General features: G+C 41.4%; 2 protein-coding genes and 1 long non-coding RNA gene across 6 annotated transcripts in view; all 3 read right to left on the bottom strand.

Moving 5' to 3' along the window:
- Window positions 1-495: 495 nt before the first annotated feature.
- On the bottom strand, window positions 496-15,808 carry LOC310855300 (uncharacterized protein). 4 transcript variants are annotated; one of them, XM_083760249.1, is made up of 6 exons: window positions 15,670-15,804; window positions 6,638-6,730; window positions 6,435-6,461; window positions 4,809-4,886; window positions 4,420-4,441; window positions 496-2,299 (listed from the first exon to the last, which is right to left on the bottom strand). In XM_083760249.1, exons 1-5 carry the CDS (start codon window positions 15,784-15,786, stop codon window positions 4,439-4,441), a joined length of 318 nt encoding a protein of 105 aa, XP_083616375.1. In that variant the 5' UTR covers window positions 15,787-15,804; the 3' UTR covers window positions 496-2,299; window positions 4,420-4,438. The 4 variants fall into 4 exon arrangements, with proteins under 4 accessions (XP_083616375.1, XP_083616377.1, XP_083616374.1 ...); XM_083760251.1 differs by lacking the exon at window positions 6,435-6,461 and having other exon boundaries at window positions 15,670-15,808; XM_083760248.1 differs by lacking the exon at window positions 4,420-4,441.
- Window positions 11,940-15,658, bottom strand: LOC310855302. Its single transcript, XR_014568987.1, has 2 exons — window positions 12,837-15,658; window positions 11,940-12,803 (listed from the first exon to the last, which is right to left on the bottom strand). It is a non-coding gene; the product is annotated as an uncharacterized lncRNA (long non-coding RNA).
- The window catches only part of LOC310855299 (uncharacterized protein), a 63,766-nt gene continuing 61,232 nt past the window's right edge, over window positions 15,681-18,214 (bottom strand). The window contains exon 4 of the mRNA XM_083760247.1: window positions 15,681-16,234. Within this exon, the coding sequence (XP_083616373.1) occupies window positions 15,936-16,234 (299 nt within the window). The 3' untranslated portion in view covers window positions 15,681-15,935. The remainder of the gene's footprint in view (window positions 16,235-18,214) is intronic.

Raw genomic sequence — 18,214 nt, 5'->3', positions numbered from 1 at the left:
AATCGTTCCCATTCTCACCAATTCTCTAAATATCTGTGTGTACAAGCTCACAATGCGTCGTAAAAACATTTACACTTTCACATTTTCTGTAAAAAGTAATAAAAAGCTGGAGAGACTCCTGTTACTGAACAAACACTATATAGCAATGAGTACTATCCTCCCAATATAGAGCTTTTTAACACTTGTTTTGCATTTATTTCTTTATTATTTCATCTAATCGTTTATTTATCTATATTTTAGATATTATGGCAGTTTTTGTCCTCCATAGCTGACAGGCACCAGCCGCAGGAGTATGTGCAGTAGATATCACCCTCTGGCTTCTCTCCCCCAAACATGAGCCAATTGTGTTCATATAGATATAGACATTGAAAAAGATGGATGCATGAAATATGAATATTGTACACATATCCTGAATGATGACTGGCCTATGATCTCCATTTGATGACGTGTGTCTGTTGCTTTTTGGTAGTGCACAAGAACAGAGACATTTGCATGTGATTTTAAAGGATATATTATTTTATTTATGTATTTATTTCAAGTTAAGCGGCTGGTCATACATGCTTATTACAGGTACAATGATAAGGGTCTCAAGTTTAATTTACATTCATTCACAGGACCCAGAAAAAGGCACATGCACGCTAAGGTACTCAACTCCAGGCTCAAGCACACACACACACACACACACACACACACACACACACACACACACACACACACACACACACACACACACACACACACAAACAGAGCCTATGCTACACATCACACATACAAAGAAACCATTTGGATAAATGGAAGTTTTGGACAGCACAAGTGGTAGTACTTAGCAGTTCTTTGTTCGACCACCTCATCAGAAAACTGGCAATAACATTCTCTCGGTGTGTCCATAACTTAAGTTGACTATTGAGCACCTTTTTGAAAATGGGTTTGTGTTTTGAACATTAACACTTAAAAGACGACACAGCACACTTTCTTTTGGCAGTGTTTGAGCTGCTGTAGCTTTTTGGTGCTGTGCATCTACTATGAAGCAATGCACATATAAGACAGAAGCGCTACAGTATAGAACTAGATTACATTGAAGCCTAATAAAGCCTTTGACGTAAGACAGTGACACTTGCCATTATTTTCAGCAAGAAATGCAGCTGTATGACAAAGTATAAATTAGGCCTCAACCGTAGGGAAGGGACTGAACTTGTCACTATGCTGGAAGTGCCACCTTTACAATGACAGCACCAGCATAGTGGCTGTATTCAGAGCAGCCTTCATGGCTGCTTATCAAGGTATAGGAAACAGTGCACTTCAGAAGAGTTTTGGTTACATGCATGGATGGGAGAACTCCCAACTATTAGTGAGTGACTGTATGCCATTATCTCAACATCTAGAAAAGCACTGAGATTAAAAATGGCTACTTCATCCACAGTTTATTACAATTCAATGGATACTCTATCAAATAAAACTGTTTAGAAGGTTAATTAATTCAATTTGCTTCACAGGCAGCCATAGACCCAAATGACAAACATAGATCAACATCACATTGAAGACAAAACACTTTGCTAAAACACGAGGGGGGAGAAAGGGGTTGAGTGAAATTAAACACGCTATGACCAAACAACTCAGATAAATGATGGATAAAATGAGTTAGGCACATGCAGAAACACTACTTAATATAGGCCTACTGTAGTTTCATACAGAAAAGAAAATGAAGGAAGGAAAGGACAAGGACAAGTATGACAGGACGGAAAACCTCTCCTAAAACCGAAACAGAACCCGGTCATTCTCACAACCCGAAGTGGCATTGACGGTCAAGTCATTCGGACTTGCACCGGCCCTAACTTTCGTCTGTTCCAGGTCTGATTCGGTTCAGCCACCCTTTGCTAGTAAACAGATCAAACGGACAGCAGACAGAAAACAGAGAAAAACACATTAAGTATTGAGCGTGGGGGTCCTCCAGGCTGCATGCGAGGGGGTTCAAGGACATTTTCAGCAAACAGTTCACACCGCTGATGACTGCACATACTTGGAGACTCAGCACGACGCAGGGGGGTTGAGTTTGCACAGATTGTGTTGCTAACTACCAGCCGAGTTGGGGGGGGGAGTCACTGGAGGTTATGAAATACATTAGAACGTTATTAGGTGAAAGTGGGGAGAGAGAGACTTGTGAGTTTTACAAATAAACAAGATTTCCTCCTTTTCTTCCTTGTTTTCCCACTTTGGTCCCTTTGTTCTTGACATCTGCTCTTGTGCCATTGGAAAGGGGTTGCAGATAGGGACTTCAGCGTTTGGCCGGAGAAGCACTTCTCTGCATAACAGAAGAGAAAATGTCAGAATGCATTGCAGTGGCACCTGAACCTGGCAAGTGTGCATGAGAAAGAAGGGTGTTAGTAATGTATGATTGTTTGCGGGGCAATATGCTCGGCAGTAAGGCAGCCGCAGATGACAAACGCAGGAGCGCAAACAGCATTACATCTCATGTGGCCTTGAGAAAGCCTTGCGAGAAAATCAAGTTAATTGAGCATCTAAATTGGAAACTGGACTGAATTTTCTCTCTAAGACTCAGATAATTACTCAGGTAATTACTGTATTGTTACAGGTTGTATAAAAGTGTGACTTTTGAAACCATGTCTTCAGAGGTAGAACCTCTTGTTTATCATTTACCTGGTTAGAACCAAAACTGCAGATTAGGTTAGATTAGGATTAGATGTTTCCCAGAATAGATGCGCTGCACATCTCGTTCCATAATTTGGATAAAAGAAAAACTGCCTGAGGATTTTGAATGGCATAGAGATTATACAAATGAATATTTGGAAGAAAGAAAACATATTTTGATTTAAGAAGCAGCCTTTGTTCTAAAACCCATTGTCAAATAACATGAAATAAAACATTGTACGAAGCAGCAGTTGCAAACAAAGGAACAGAATATGGGCACAAAGACTTGTATAAATCTTTGTGTTCATTTCTGTTGGGATGATTTGAGTGATGAGGGATAGCCTACTTTAGCTCAAGGCTAATTAACCACATGAAACTTCAAACCAGAAGTAGTTTTTAGATCTTTAGCCTCTAAGGAACTGGGGGAGCTAATGGGAATCTGACAAAGCATAACTGAGGAAAATCGAGGTAACGAGATAAACAGAGAGAGCAACCTTTCATAACTTTTCAAAGTTATAGCATACAGTATATATATATACTTATATATATACTGTAGAAAATACACAACTAAACAGGATTTGATAGTTTGTCACAGAGCGATTTGTAAAGTTAAGCTTGAAGGTGCATTTGCCACCTGTCTCCTCTCGTGAACTCGGCAGATGTGAATACACTAGCAACTGTAAAGAGGAGATAACGTGGCGGCTGAACCACAGGGTTTGGTGAACGTTTGTTTGTGCCGAGTTGACAGGTCTCCAATGGAGTTAGAGGAAAGATGGTAGAGATACTTTGCAGCCATGCATCTTCGTCAGCCCCCAGCTCACCTGCCACAGTTCCTTTCAGCCAACAGTGTTCTTTTTATTGGAATTGAATAACAAAGCTGCTGAATATAATGTACTGAATGAATGTTGATTCTAATCATTTCTTATGTATAGTATATAGTATATGTGAGCCCCTGTTGGTCTAATTCTATATCCAAGCGGCCAGAACGCTCAAAATGTCTCAGCCTTAGAACTTTAGTCGGTGAACGAAGGATATCTGGTTTGTGAAAATACCAAACATTGGATATTGCACTATATGCACAAGTTGGCGAGGGGGGGGGGGGAATATGATTAATGTGAAAAGCCTTGGATGGCAATATACTGCAATTAGCGGTTTGTAGCCAAATTAATAACTCAACTCCTTCTCTGGAGAGAGATGGACGAGCCTGCATTGCAATCGCAGAAATTAATTTCCTGTTATGCAGGGGCATTGCTCTTTATATACCCTATAGGAAATGATAAGCCATGAGAATAGGCTGCAGGCGTAAAGACAAAATTGTTCTCTCTGTAATAGGCTTTGGGCCATGCAGTAACAATACAATACCCTGCCTCGTGTAAAGCAATTACAGCATGCTAGGTACAGTATACTGCAGCCCTCACCAGATGGATATAAAAGCCCGCTGGATGTGCTGTATTATGTTGAGTGTTACATAAGCACTATTAATGCACAAAGCCGGTAGCATGCCATGTACTGTAATTGGGACCTCTGTCTCTGGGGACTATACTGCTGGTACACAATAAAACCCTCAGTGTTGATGTACCCATTTGTAACTCTGAGAGCCTACAAATCTAACCAAAAGTATAGCCTGTTGCTGACTTAAATGAAGACTCAAAAGGATTTGACGGTGTACAGTTGGCTGCGTGATTTAAGGCCTGATCTACGGTTGTTGTTGAACACGTTTAGAGTGAGTATATAAAGCAGGAGAGTGTCCTACACGGCGCATCACTTACTCACGTTGCTTATTATGATATCATCACTGAGCCGGGGAAAAGGAGCAAGAAGAATCATTAGAGAAGTACATAATTCTGTACTCACATTGATGGGAGGGGGACACACAAAGAGACAATGTGGGTGAAAGCCTGATTTATACCTCGTTGCACAACGGTGTATCGCACCGGAAATAGCAGACAACACACCGCATGCATGGGGTGTTGTGAGCTCGTAACTTTTGTCTTTTTTCCGGCGCGCGACACCGTACCGGCGTGCCACGGAGCATGAATCAAGCGTGACACGAAAGGTTAATTTATAGAACTGTGTAAATCGTCCTGCAGAGGGCAGGAGACAAAGTTGTCAACAGACAATTATGTCGAAAAGTCTCGACTTAGCGGTTTTGTGTGTTTTACCATTGTGAACATCTTGGTCAGGGTGCCTTTGCCGTCCCCTGCCTTCTTGGCTTTAGCGGACTGTGACTTCTGGTCACCCTGGGAGAGAGGAACAGAACAGTGCTCAGCCAATAAAGGGAGGACATGCAAGTGCTTAGCACTTGGATCAAATTAAATGGCAATACATTCTCCTTTGGAAAATCTACCGGTTTGGAAAGGCTTTCCGAGCTATAGTTCGGAGAGTAAAAAAAAAGGTTCTGGGACCACCTTCCCGAAGCTCGGAATGACGTCAATTTACCAGAAGGAGTATGTATTGTGCTTAATTATATGAATAAAGCAATAATACAATACAGGCATCCTTCTAACTTTGTACGGCGGTGCTTCTTCTCAAGTGACTGATGAATACTGTATTTGTGCTGAACATTTCAGCTTGATCTCTGTGGCGTTGCAAAACACCCTTGACTGTGAGTGTGGGGTAGAGGCCTATGTTGTCTTAAGATCCCTTATTATTAGAAGATTATGGAAGGTGACCGAAATAAATCAAGTGCATCATATCTAGATGACCTCACAGAGACAGAGATGACAGCGAAGCCATGGATTGCGTCGCTCACAAAGCCACAGATAGGAATGAAATATCGACCGACGTTATCGTTGATGCGTGCAAAGTCGATGTGATGGAGAGTAGATGGGAATTGGATATGGGCTGTTATCTTTATTCACAGGCGTCATGCTCTCGAGCCATTTAAGGGGGCACCGGTGGCCGCATTGTAATCACTGTACATCCCATTTTGGACTTCGGACAGTGCCCCCTCAAGCCAAATTCATACATTGTCGCACAGCGGCATCACGCACCGAAAATAGCGCACAACACTGTTGTGCGACAGAGCATGAATTAGCCTTCAGTTTCAGTGGGCATGACACCTCTGTGATGTTGTTCTTCTTGGGTTTTTCGCGGTTTCCGAACGACCTACCATGCCCATGCTGGCAGCTACATTCCTCCACTGGAACATGTAAAAGACAGAGACGGGGAGGAGGGGGGACAGCGATAAACACAACGCTTACTCAGAGCAAAGGCAGCATGGGAAGGAGAGGAGGCAGGTGGGAGGGTGGTGGTCCGTCCAGGGAAGAGTCACGGGGGGCAGGAACAGATAGATAGAGGGGAGGAGCAAAGGCATGGGGGGCAGAGACAGGGCAAGGAGGAGCGAGGAGGAGGAGGCGCTCACGTTGAAAAGAGCACAAGTTCAGTGACATTCAGGACAACAGAAGCCAAGAGTAAAACATACAGTGAAGTGACGTCTAATATTCATAATGCATAGGCCACCTTGCATATAGTGACTGTGAGAAAATGAATACTGAGAAGCAACTGCAATAATTACTCATTAATGATTGATGAGTTGAACTTGAACTATGTCAATATATCTATCAAGCTGCAATAGGGTCACTTTAGACATACTAAAAAGTAATTTGGCATACTAGTAGTAGGCCTATGGGATTTCGGACACAGGCCCTGTCCAAAATCCACTCAGAAATCACATGCTAACATACTAAATAGTATATGTAGGCTACTGCTTAGTAGAGATACTAACTAAATAGTAGGCATATGTAACCTGGATAAAAGTGCATATCACATATAAGCAGGAGACTCACCCTGGACTTGGCAGGGGCAGGGGACACCTGAGAAGGAGTTAATCACACAAACAGTAAGAGACCACCTCGGCTGACACAGTTGGTTAGTGATACACAGGGTGCAGAAGACACCTCGCTGACACAGTTAGTTAGTGATACACAGGGTGCAGAAGTGCAGAAGGAATGCAACAAGAATGGACACGCAGGAGAACCATTCCACTCACGATCGTCCTGAAGAATGTCACCACGGCGTTCTCTGTCCCTGCACGCTTACGAGGGGCAGCAGCGGCTTTAGGAGTGGCACTACGGAAAGACCCCTTGAGGAGAGGAGAGGAGAGGAGAGGAGAGGAGAGGAGAGGAGAGGAGAGGAGAGGAGAGGAGAGGAGAGGAGAGGAGAGGAGAGGAGAGGAGAGGAGAGGAGAGGAGAGGAGAGGAGAGGAGAGGAGACAGAAGGGACAGGAAGATAACAGTGTGAGCATAGTAGTGTTAACGTCTGAGTGTCCCGGGGATCAACATCCATCTTGTGTCAATGTTTCCCAAACATTATTTTTTTGTGTAGTGCAAATGAATCATTAAAAACCCATTTAAATGATGGAAATGAATACTTATATTTGGCAAAACTTTCTTGTTTTTGCGGCTCTGGCAAATCTTTATCAGAATGTGTAGCCCATAAAATGTACATTTTAAATGACAGTGAGGACTAAATCTGGCTTTAGTTGTTATGGCTTGAAGGTTGTACCTAAATTTGAACCAAAATTAGTCATTATTTCCCTTTTCGATGACATTGTATGCTTTTACCAATACATGACCTTTTGACAACTACAGATATTTGCTTCGCTTGAACATGCATTCCCTCTCATCTCGTGTGACCATTCCATCCCTACATGGAACCTGAAAGTTGCCAACTGTGACACACAGCATTTTCAGACATTATGAGTCTGGTGCAGGTTAGCAGGCTATAGTGAGTCGAGCTCATTCCTGCATGGGGAAGGTAGTGTCCTCAGTGGAGGACCTAAAATCATATAGTACAGTATATGTACAGTGTGTGTGTGTGTGTGCGTGCCTTCCTGTCTGCCTTTCTGTCTGTCTGTCTCTCCGTCCGTCCGTCCGTCCGTCCGTCCGTCCGTCCGTCCTCTACACATTTTCCAAGAGCTTTATTTTTACATTTTCTTGCAAAATTTCCAGGCTGGAACACTCAATCTGACACTACGGATTGACACACGGGACATTAGAGCACTTCTGTATTAATGCTTGTCATTGGTTCTTCACTCTACTGATTCGCCCCTAAGCGCCATACTTTCTTGGGAAATTGCCTCTCCAAACTTCAATTTAAGTTGCAGGCTTGAACACACCTGAAACTCAAGATGGACACATTTGTGTCACAGAGTACTTCCCTATGTGGCTACTCGTCACTGAAGCTGTCAAGCATATCGCTATAGCTGTCATATGCCGATGAACAATGTGTAATGATTTCTGTTTAAACCCAATCACTGCACACAGGACTGTCAGAGGGGCTTATACAATCTGCAAGCTCACAATGGGTCACACGTTGTGAGCTTGTAGATCGGCTATGTCAGGCATGTCACTTTGTCTTATGTTCGACAGATCATACAATGGGCATTTTATGCGTAACTTCCCCACAGTCTCAAAGCAGTGGCGATATTTCAGCAATAAGCTAGTATTTTGCGCACGTGCACGAAAACTTTTGGTTATTTGCCTCCTTTTTAGCCTATTTTCCTCATTTTCTTTACCTTGAGTGGCCTCACTGAGGGCCAAGGTACGGCAGCTGCCATAGTCAGCCATACCCAATTGACGCCACTGTCTCAATAGGTAATTATCCATTGGTGCTGGACAGCATGTCAATGGAAACTATCATTATTTACATTGTTTATGTTGACAGCATGAGGGACTGTGTGACCTTGTGTTCTACCCAGCCGTGTGCAGTCGCTTTCCCAAACAGAGACAGACTTCAATTAGGAATCTTTCTGCCTAATGATGTCCTACTGGGCTGTGACGATCGAAGACACACAGTCGAGTGATGTTTTGACAAATGTGACAACGGTGTGTGTGTGTGTGTGTGTGTGTGTGTGTGTGTGTGTGTGTGTGTGTGTGTGTGTGTGTGTGAGAGAGTTCTACTTTTATATTTGTGTCCTTGAGAACTATATCCAATCTGGCAACCCCTTATGCCTAAACCTTTAAAGATAGGGCCCTTAAGTGAGTCTGTGAAGTGCACGCAATGTTCCCCCTATGAGCTGGAAACCATGAAAGCAGCTATCAAAGAAACAACCTTAAAGAGACAATAATTGTGATCGAATTTCATTATGATGTTAGAGTGCCTCTCTTCTACCACACTAGTCTGGCCTGATCAGAGTCTTAATATTCTAGACGAGAGAGAGAAGATAAATCAGAAATAGGCTAGAGAAAATGATCATCTTCTCTAACAACCTTTGAACTAACCGAAATGCATGCTCTCAGAGCCACCCTTCAAGTTTAATTTGTTTGCCATCAGGTCTAGAAATGTAAAATTACCTCTGGCTTGAGATCATTTTATGTTAAACTAAAATAACAACAGAAAAAACTAAAATCTAAATGAAATCTTTAATGAACAATGCAGAACTCACTAAAACGAAATGCATCTACAATTATCTTTGCTTTAGTTTTCTTTCCCACCATGTATGACCATATTTAATGTCATACATGACATTCAATGAATCAATTATGCTTTCCCCATAATACCTATAGGCCTATCATATAAAACGAATTAATATTTGAAAACTATATGGCTGGTGTAGAGTCGGTGAGGATCACAGAGCCCACTTTCAAAAAGGTTGTTGCTTTCAGAGACTCTCATATTAACAATGTCCCTCCAGGAGAGAAGAGAGCAGGATCATCGATGAGCCCTTTGATGTTTGAAAAGAGTTGGTAGGATGAGAGTGTGTGCAATTAAATAAGCTTGTGTGGGAGTAGTGTGGCGTGTCTCTCTCAAAGAAAAGAGCACAATCTCATCTCCCCACAGGATCAACTCCTTGACAAAAAATGTCAAGTTGTTTGCATAACATCGCCACCGACGCTATAAACTATAGTGTTGGTGCCTTGGTGGCGATGTTATGCATAAAGAACAACTCATTGCATGTTTTAGACGCCACCTGTTGATTACGTACTGGGACAATAAGAATAAATAAATGAAACAGTTGAAGGTGTTGGAGTGAGGACATACATATTATGCGTAATATTGTACAATAGTGTTAAAGTCAAATTAAATACATTTTCACTTTTAATTAAATGTAGGCAATTGTGAGGAATGATTATCACAACAGCTGTGCATTAACCCAAAACCCTGTAATATGTATTGCTGCTGTTGTACATCCCATGACCTCTTGTTTTTTTTTTACTCAGTTCTTTTTTTTACTGTTGATGATTCTGTCCTATTGTATGTCTTGTTTGTCTTTTTTGTCTGTCTTGCATATTAAAAAATCCTAAAATAAAGAGTTTTAAAAAAACAACAGCTGTGCATTCTCTGGCAGCTCCTATGTAGATTAAAATGTAAAAATGTTTTGTGTATTAGTTTTGCGGTGAATCATTGTTCCCGTGTGAATGGTACCAGCTGTATGGTCATTGTTCCTGTTGTGAATGGTACTGTACCAGCTGTGGTAGGTCATAGTTGTTTACTTTCAATATTTTAATTCTGTTCTGTGATTCTTGAGGGGCGCTAGCCCCTCCTATATACAGCTTTTGTCCCCACACAGCTCAATATTTGCCATTGACAATAATACATTCTTTTGATGGGCGATAGCCCCTCTTATGTCCAGCTTTTGGTGTATGTAACCCAAATTGTGTCCTAACACAAACATTAAATGCCATTGGCAATGAATGGACAATTTTGAGTGTTTGTGTAACACAAACATTGATGACGAAGGTAAGGACGCAAATTGTGATTGGCCGGAATGAGATGGTGTACGATGATGTACGATGACTACACACGGGTGTGATGTTTTATCTCTATAGAGAACATTCTCTCATATTATCAGGTAGATGGCGGCAAGGAACTCAGCTGGTCGATATTATCGACATAAATGGTGGGACTGGCAAAAGGCTGTGAAACCCACTGGAGATTGCACTTCAGTCAGGAAGGCAATCAGTCTGAGAGGAACCAGAACATTATTGTTCCTCGTAACATGCAATAGGGCAGAAAATGGCCACCTGTCACGCACACGAGAAAGACATTTGGCCACAATTTATTTGCAGCTAGAGAGTATACCTCTACTCCCAAAACCCCCACAGCGAGACAAATGTGGATTATACCTAAAATAGTTTAAAGGACTGTTCCACATGGCCAAATTGCAGTTTCACTTAATTAGCATGCATTATGTGAAAATAAAAAATAAATAAACTGTACTTCCTGATTCTTCAGTGGCTCTGTGTGTTCATTCCAAACTAATAACTGATAACAAAGTAAGTTGCTTCGATAATTGTTCAGGGCTTTGTCTGAAATATAAATTAAAAGATAAATATGAATGGGAATATGGATCAAATGGAAAATGGAAATGAACCAATAGTAATAATTAACATTTTTGAATCTGCAGTTCAAGGAAATAATATGAAACAGGCTTTATTACTCTGACAGAGTACAATTGGCACAGTAAGGGGGGGAAATCAAACTACTTTTCTTTTGCAGTCACAGTTTTGTGTCATGAATAAGCTTTATGTAAATATTTGCATCGAAAACATCTTTACAGCAATGAAAACGTCCCCCTGGGACGAAAAGGCATCCACGCCGCAGATGTTTGCATGCTTTGCATGCTGTTGTTAAACTACACAGGGTTATTTTAAGCTAATTGAGTGAGCCGTTTAGCCGCTCCCTGTTCAGTTAAACCCAATGCTATAACTCCTTTAGGTTTCCAGTAAACAGGCTTGGCACAAAGGAATGTTATCAAATGTCTCCGAGAGCATAATACGGCCAATTTGTAACTAGACACGCTTAAGCTGGCAAAAATAAATCCTCCGAATGAAATGTAAATTTGAGCAAAGCCATTGAAAGTAGCAATGTGAGACTACATCAGTGTTTCACCACTTTGAGAAATGTAAATGGTTCAGCACTGCTGGGGAACAAAGAAAGGCAATAAACACACAAGGAGATTATTTTCTATTGAATGTACTGTACTAGTAAATGGTGCATTTATGCAGAACCTTTCTGCAAAGCGTTTTGCAATGTGAATTACATTTAACCATTCTTGCAAGGTACCAACCTGCTCATTGGAAGCAGTGAGTGGGTAAGGGCCTTGCTTAAAAGGACGAAGCCAGGAGGAGCCATTGATTGAACTGCACGCCTTCCAATTCCCAAGTGGATAACATGCAGCCTGAGCAACTGTGGTCCCCTCATTATTGTATCGTTGGATTCCTCATCATTGTGCAACCAAACTAAACTAAACGAAACTATTCAACCCACAGGTCATGATCCACCTGTCCAATAGCACGTCTGTTGTTAGAGAAGTTAAGAACTGAAACATAATGACAATGCAGAGGAAGTTGTGTTAAAGAGATTTTAATCAAGCGATCATTCAAAAGCTTAGAACAGGGTCAGGGTTAGGAACAGGGCATTGGTCAAGACAGTAAAAACATTACTTAAGCATTGACTGGAAGTAGTACAAACGCAGGCACGCACGCGCACACGCACACACACACACACACACACACACACACACACACACACACACACACACACACACAAAGACACATGTGAACCTGAGGTGTGCTAAATTTAGCTTGCGCATGTGTTAAGTTATACTTTGTCACACAACCGTGTTACTCATTGAAAATGACTGATTCAGTCATCTCCCTCTGTCAACCTGGCTATTTGACGGTCAACCTGGCAATCATCAGACTGCCTGCCTGTTGCCAGACCATTGATATCTGACCTGTCTTTCTGTTTCTTTCCTTCTCATTCCACCGGCACCTTTATTGAAACTGCAATGATGGAACATTGTCAGAAAAACCTGTAAATCTGTTATGTGACAATGCAATTTAGTTGAGTTGAGTGACTAAGTCGTGTAACAAAGTATAGATGAATCCTATGTAGGGAGCCCTCCGCTTCTACCAAGACACTGCGGTGGAGTGCAGCATATTCATTTTGGTTTTAAAACACAAAAGTGCTAATGCCCACACGGTTGGATTACTCGGTTTGCCATTCCACAATTTAATATGCAAATTAAAGACTCTAAACAGCTTTTAGTTGTTAAGCTTATCTGCTTGTATGACTAATATTTATGCAGATTCAGCTATTCTTCAAATGAAGACATTATCCATAGAATTCAAGCCAATTAAGAAAACCAGTATAGTTGCGTGCCGGTGTTTGTGCTTGTTACGCACCTAAAATGGTCGATCTACATTAAGCTCACAACGTGTTACAGCATGACACGTTGTGACATTGTAAATCTCTGCTGTCGGGAAGAAACTCCAAAATGTTATTTTTTTTAGAAAATGAAAAAAAAAGTTTTATGAAAAGAAGAAAACCATATCTTTTGAAAACAAAGCAATGCTGCCTCAAAAAGGTTGGTGTTTTTTGTGGCTTTGGGGTTTAATATTGTCAATTACTTGCATGAGAGGCCGAGAGGTGGTGGAGTTAGCAGTTTTAGCAGACAGTTTGAGGGTTCAATGGAGTTAAGAGGTTTTGTCCGAAGCACTTTTTACTACTTTTCATTGGTTCAATATTGTTTTAACCAAAAGAGTGTTCAATAGCACTAATTGATGCAAAAATATCTAAAACCTCAAAAATGGAGTTAGGTGGTTTCCTCCCGACAGCAATTTAGGTCCAATTAAGCAATATTACACGAGAGGGGGTGGTTTTCGGACCTCGCCCTGCAGGCTCGTTCCTGCAGCATCGCAGGCGTGCATTAATGATGTTAAACCACCCCCTCGAGTGTAATATTGCAATTATACAACAGTTACCCTTAAAGCTAAGAAAATCGCTGAAAAAAACATTTTTTTAATGACAGATGTAGCCACTACGACCACGAAACTAGCTAGCCTAGCCACCGAGTTTGCTGCGCTTTGGGAGAACAGAGCAGCTGAATTAGGTGTGGAGTGGTGATCGTTTGAACCACGGTTAGAAGGCTGTTTCAACCAATCAGATCACAACGCCAGTGTCAACTGTTGAAACAACTCATCTCTCGACTGAACGGAAAGGAAATTAACACAGAATTTCAAATGGCACATAGACATAATACGTGTAACACAATCTCAGGTGGTCTCTAATACTGCACTCTATTTGTATAATGCAAAAGGTTTTACAGGAAGATCTGTGTGTATAGCCTAGAGAAAAGTGTATATAGTATATACATACACATACACACATCTCTTATATTGTTGAATTATCTGAAAGTGTTCACAGAAAAGTGTTATTGCAGATTATTTCCTGCTTGAGGCAATGGAGGTGGGGCGAACCTGTCTTTAGATACTTGAGATATTAACACTTACAATTTGAAGGCAAACCTTTGGTGAAACTATAAATACCTTACGTGTTACAGTTAGCTTTGTAAGCAACTCATTTTGAGAGCAACAAAACATGTTTTGGACAAAGTCTGAGCAAGCCAAAAGAAATGCAGCTTCAAACTAGATTTCAATCAATCCGTCAAAGCTCATTTGCAAGTAGGCTGATATTGGATTGAAGCGATCTCTCCCGTTGTCCATTTAATATTATTTTCCCTGAATGTTTTAATCAAGTGAAAAAATAAGTTTAATGTCTAAGTTAAATGGAGGCGAAAGAGAATACTCTTAATGAGCACAACATTTCCACCGTTTCTAAAGCATTTCATCGTCATCGTTGACATAAAGGCCAAGGAAATTGCATATTTTGCTGCAGTCTTTCTTGCCAACACCATCTTCTATAATGTGGAAGCAAATGCTAGCCAACAGAGCTTATAAAGGAGGATATAGTAGTTCACTGTGCAATACATCACACCTTTTCCCTTAGAACCACTCCCAATTTTGTCTCCACAATATTGATTCAAGATAAATACTCTCTCTCTGTATACACTAAACAGCACGGGAACAATTCTTTGGTAGCACAAAGAGAGGCTTTGGGGTTCAGCGTTTAGCGCATTGCAGAGTAATTCTCAAAGCAATGTAGTCTTAAACACCACATGATATCACTTTGTTTCAAGAGGAACTCTTGAGGAGCTTTTCTCTTACACTACGCAATGCTAGCCTGGCTAATAAGCCAGACTCAAATCACACTGGCAGGCAATTGTTTTTTGCCAACGGCTGATTCGCGTTTAGCTTTACGCAATGCTGCTTGGATTTCATACAGTATAGCCCCAGACAGGATTGTATAACATGTTCCTATACTAATAAATATAATATATCTTTAATACACAATGTATTTTCTATTTTATTTAGAATAATGTGGTCAAAGACCAGCCTTTGTGAAATAGGAGAGGGCCATGCTCTTTTATAACTCTCCAACATCAGTGTATTATAAGTCCATGCTATGCATATTATTTCATTTCCTTGTATCGTCAGCTTATGACATTTTCAGTGTTCCACTTTCACCGACTGCGTAACTCATCAGAGTTGTTTGAATGCGTAACTCATCAGAGTTGTTTGAATGCTAGATATGATTTTCTACAGCGTACCTAATATGAGAATTCACAAAACCGGTTTCCATTACACCTACTGTAGTATATGTGACGTTTGAGTGAGTATACCATCATATCTCTCCTCTCTTCCTACTCTCGTGGGAAGTACTCGAAATACAGCTTTCATTGGCTCCAGTTTTACATAATATGCAAGTAAACGTAATATAAATCGAACTGGAAGATACAACAGAACACTACTACTACCATTAACTTCAACCATGGTGGTCACATCATGTACCACAAGCATTTTGTTTATAACAAAAAAATAATCATAAAAGAAAGAACAGAAGTGTGGTACTACGCAGTGTCGTACCATCCAATAAATGAAAAACTCAATCAAAAGAGAAATTTCATCATCATTTCTAGACTCAAAAGCCTCTGTAGCAGAGAAAGACCTCAACCACACCCAAAGCTATTTTCCAGTGTTAGATATGAACAAACAAGCACATTTTAGGACAATGATGGAATCCGACACATTACAAGAAATAATGTGATTTAAAACCAAATAACAATTAAAAAAACAGCTCTTCTAACGACAGACTGGGAGTGATAAACAGAAAGCAGAATAAAATAAAAAAAGATGGTACTGTCAAGCGTCCTATGAACCCTCCCTCCTTCCTCACCTTGCTCTTCCTCTTCTTGTCTCCGCCAAAGAAGTTTCCAATCTGATCCAGAAGGCCGGGGCTCTTCTTTTTCCTGCCCAGCCCAAAGGCGCTCTGTGCGGTGCTTGTGGATGCCATGGCGGTAGCGGTTTGGGGTTTGGGAAGCAACTTTTTAAAGGTTCGTAAAACGCGGGGGATTCTCAACCTCTCAGACGAGAGAGAGATACAGAAAGGCAGGAAGAAAAGAGCGAGGAAAAGAGGAAGCAAATGAAAAACAAAAAGCTACACTAATCTAGGTCCTGTTCGGGGCTTTCCGAACCACACTCTGAACTTGCACCGCTGTGTTCCTGGATGGTCTGTAACTCGTCCGATTCGGAGGGGCGGTCTTTGAAGGTGTTATCCTCGCGTCCCGGGGCATCTCGGGAGAAGAGGCGGACCAGGTGGGGGCGGGGCGTGGCGTCGTCAGGGTCAGCTGTGCTGGCGTCGGGCCCGGAGTCGTGGGAGCCCTCAGCGCCCGTGGAGTCAGTCACCGCCGGCTTCTCCGACACGCAGCCATTGTTCTGGTTCACATCTGCCTCACCCAGGCCTGCGCAGAAACAACAAGGGTTATCTATGGGCTCGGGCCCGCATGGCACACAACGGGGACCAGCAGCACAATGGGGCCTTTCTGAGAGGGCCCTGCTGCCACTCCCGCTGCAGCCGAGACCAAGGCAGAGCAAACGTTCCCACTTGAACCATCATTAATACTAACCTGATGTATTAAAGCAGTGGTTCTCAACCTTTTCAGGCCGCGAGCCCTCAAAATGATCATAGTTGATGATCCCCCCCCCACACCTTGACAAGCACTTGTAATTGTAGGTGTTGAAGCATTACATTTAGTTTGACTCAATTCCACAGCTAAATGTTGTTAAAATAGCTAACAACGCCTCACATTGCAAGGCTATTTTGACATGTTTTTCCTATATCTTATATAATTTGACAAGTCGGCCAATGTTGACAGGTTGGGAACCACTGTGCCAAAGAACAAGGGAGAGAGAGAGAAGGGGAATTGTCACACCTTTTTGTTATGGGCTTTATTTTGTTTGCAATTTTGGAGATGATTTGCGTTCACAGTGAATGCACAGCACATCAGTTACCTCACATGCAGCATCTTTGAAAGATGCAACAAACTGAATTAATTAACTAATTCAGTATTCTGTGTCACACTGGGTGAGTACAATATAGGAAAACATGTTGAATAATTACACTACAAGTTTGCACACAATGTGGAAAAAAACAATAAAAATAAAAATGTCTTCCAACTTGAATGGGGAAGTTGCATCTTGGATGAGGAGCTGTGACCCAGACATATTCCGTGTCTGCGTGCTTAACATACAGATGATGAGGTGTACTCTCCAGCATTACATGTATCACACATGCCAGCATGTCTGTTGCAGTTGAAACTGAGACATGCACGCCTTTCCTGTACATGGCTCTGATCTAACAGCTAACTGCCATGCTAGCTATAGCTCCCACAGCACAGGGCATCCAGTGCATTCCTGTCTCTGAAACAATATACACACTGTACTGGCAGAAGTGGTGTAGCAGTACACCAGGGATTCTGCATGCTGATGTTGATTTAACAGTGGTCTATTGTCAACTCTGCATAATTGTTTCTGTGGCACAAAAGGGGCCCAGTGTACACCAAAATAGCTCCTATAAGTATGGATTTTCAACTCACTGCAAGGTGACACTTATCTGATTCGGAAGGTGGACGTGACAGACAGGGGACGCGCTTCTTGGTCCAGAAGCAAGTGCCATTATTGTTTCTGTGCAATTTTTTATGTAATGCTGTAAAACAAGCCGTCTCACATTCTCATGCCATTACATAGAAATTGTGCAAATGTCGCTCATTTGGGTTCTATCAATGTCCTTTTCATTCGGTGCAGTTTAGAAGTTCTGGTTCATTTCCCCCAAGGAAAATCTAAATCGAATTATGTTGATGAAATCAGCCTCTTGCGGTTATACAAAATAAAGTATAGACTCTGTGGTCCTTATCACAGTTCACAGAAAGGATAAGACGATACAAAAACACACAAAAACCCCCGAAGGGATTTGGATGGTTTAAAGAGGAAAGATAACATACAGTAGTAGTTAATATCTTATGTTTTATGTTCTTGGCTATTGTCTAACTGCTTGCTTGTTGTACTGCTATTTTAGGTTTTAGTTTTTGTAAAGCACTTTACAAAAACTGCATTTATGTATGAAAGTAAAGGATAATAACCATTGCTAAAGCTCATCTTAACTGAATGAATGAAGGACAAAATTCAGGAAAAGTCACTTGTTGTCTCATTGAGCAACAGCCAACAGCACAAGTAGTGAGGCCATTCTTGATCTTCACATGATTACAGAACATTGAAGCAGGCGTTCAGCCACCGCTGAGAATCTACAACTGCCAATTAGTTTAGTTTAGTTTAGTGCAGTATGTGCAGGTGAGAAAATGAAGAAACCCATGGAGGGCTTATATGTGGTTCTCAAGTAGACAAAGTAATCAAACATAGGTATGGAAAATAACAAAAACAACAAC

This window comes from Protomyctophum parallelum, assembly GCF_964188405.1.
Source record: "Protomyctophum parallelum genome assembly, chromosome: 3".
Lineage (NCBI taxonomy): Eukaryota > Metazoa > Chordata > Actinopteri > Myctophiformes > Myctophidae > Protomyctophum > Protomyctophum parallelum.
Note: the sequence above shows the minus strand (reverse complement) of the source record. Positions and strands in the feature narration are given on the sequence as shown.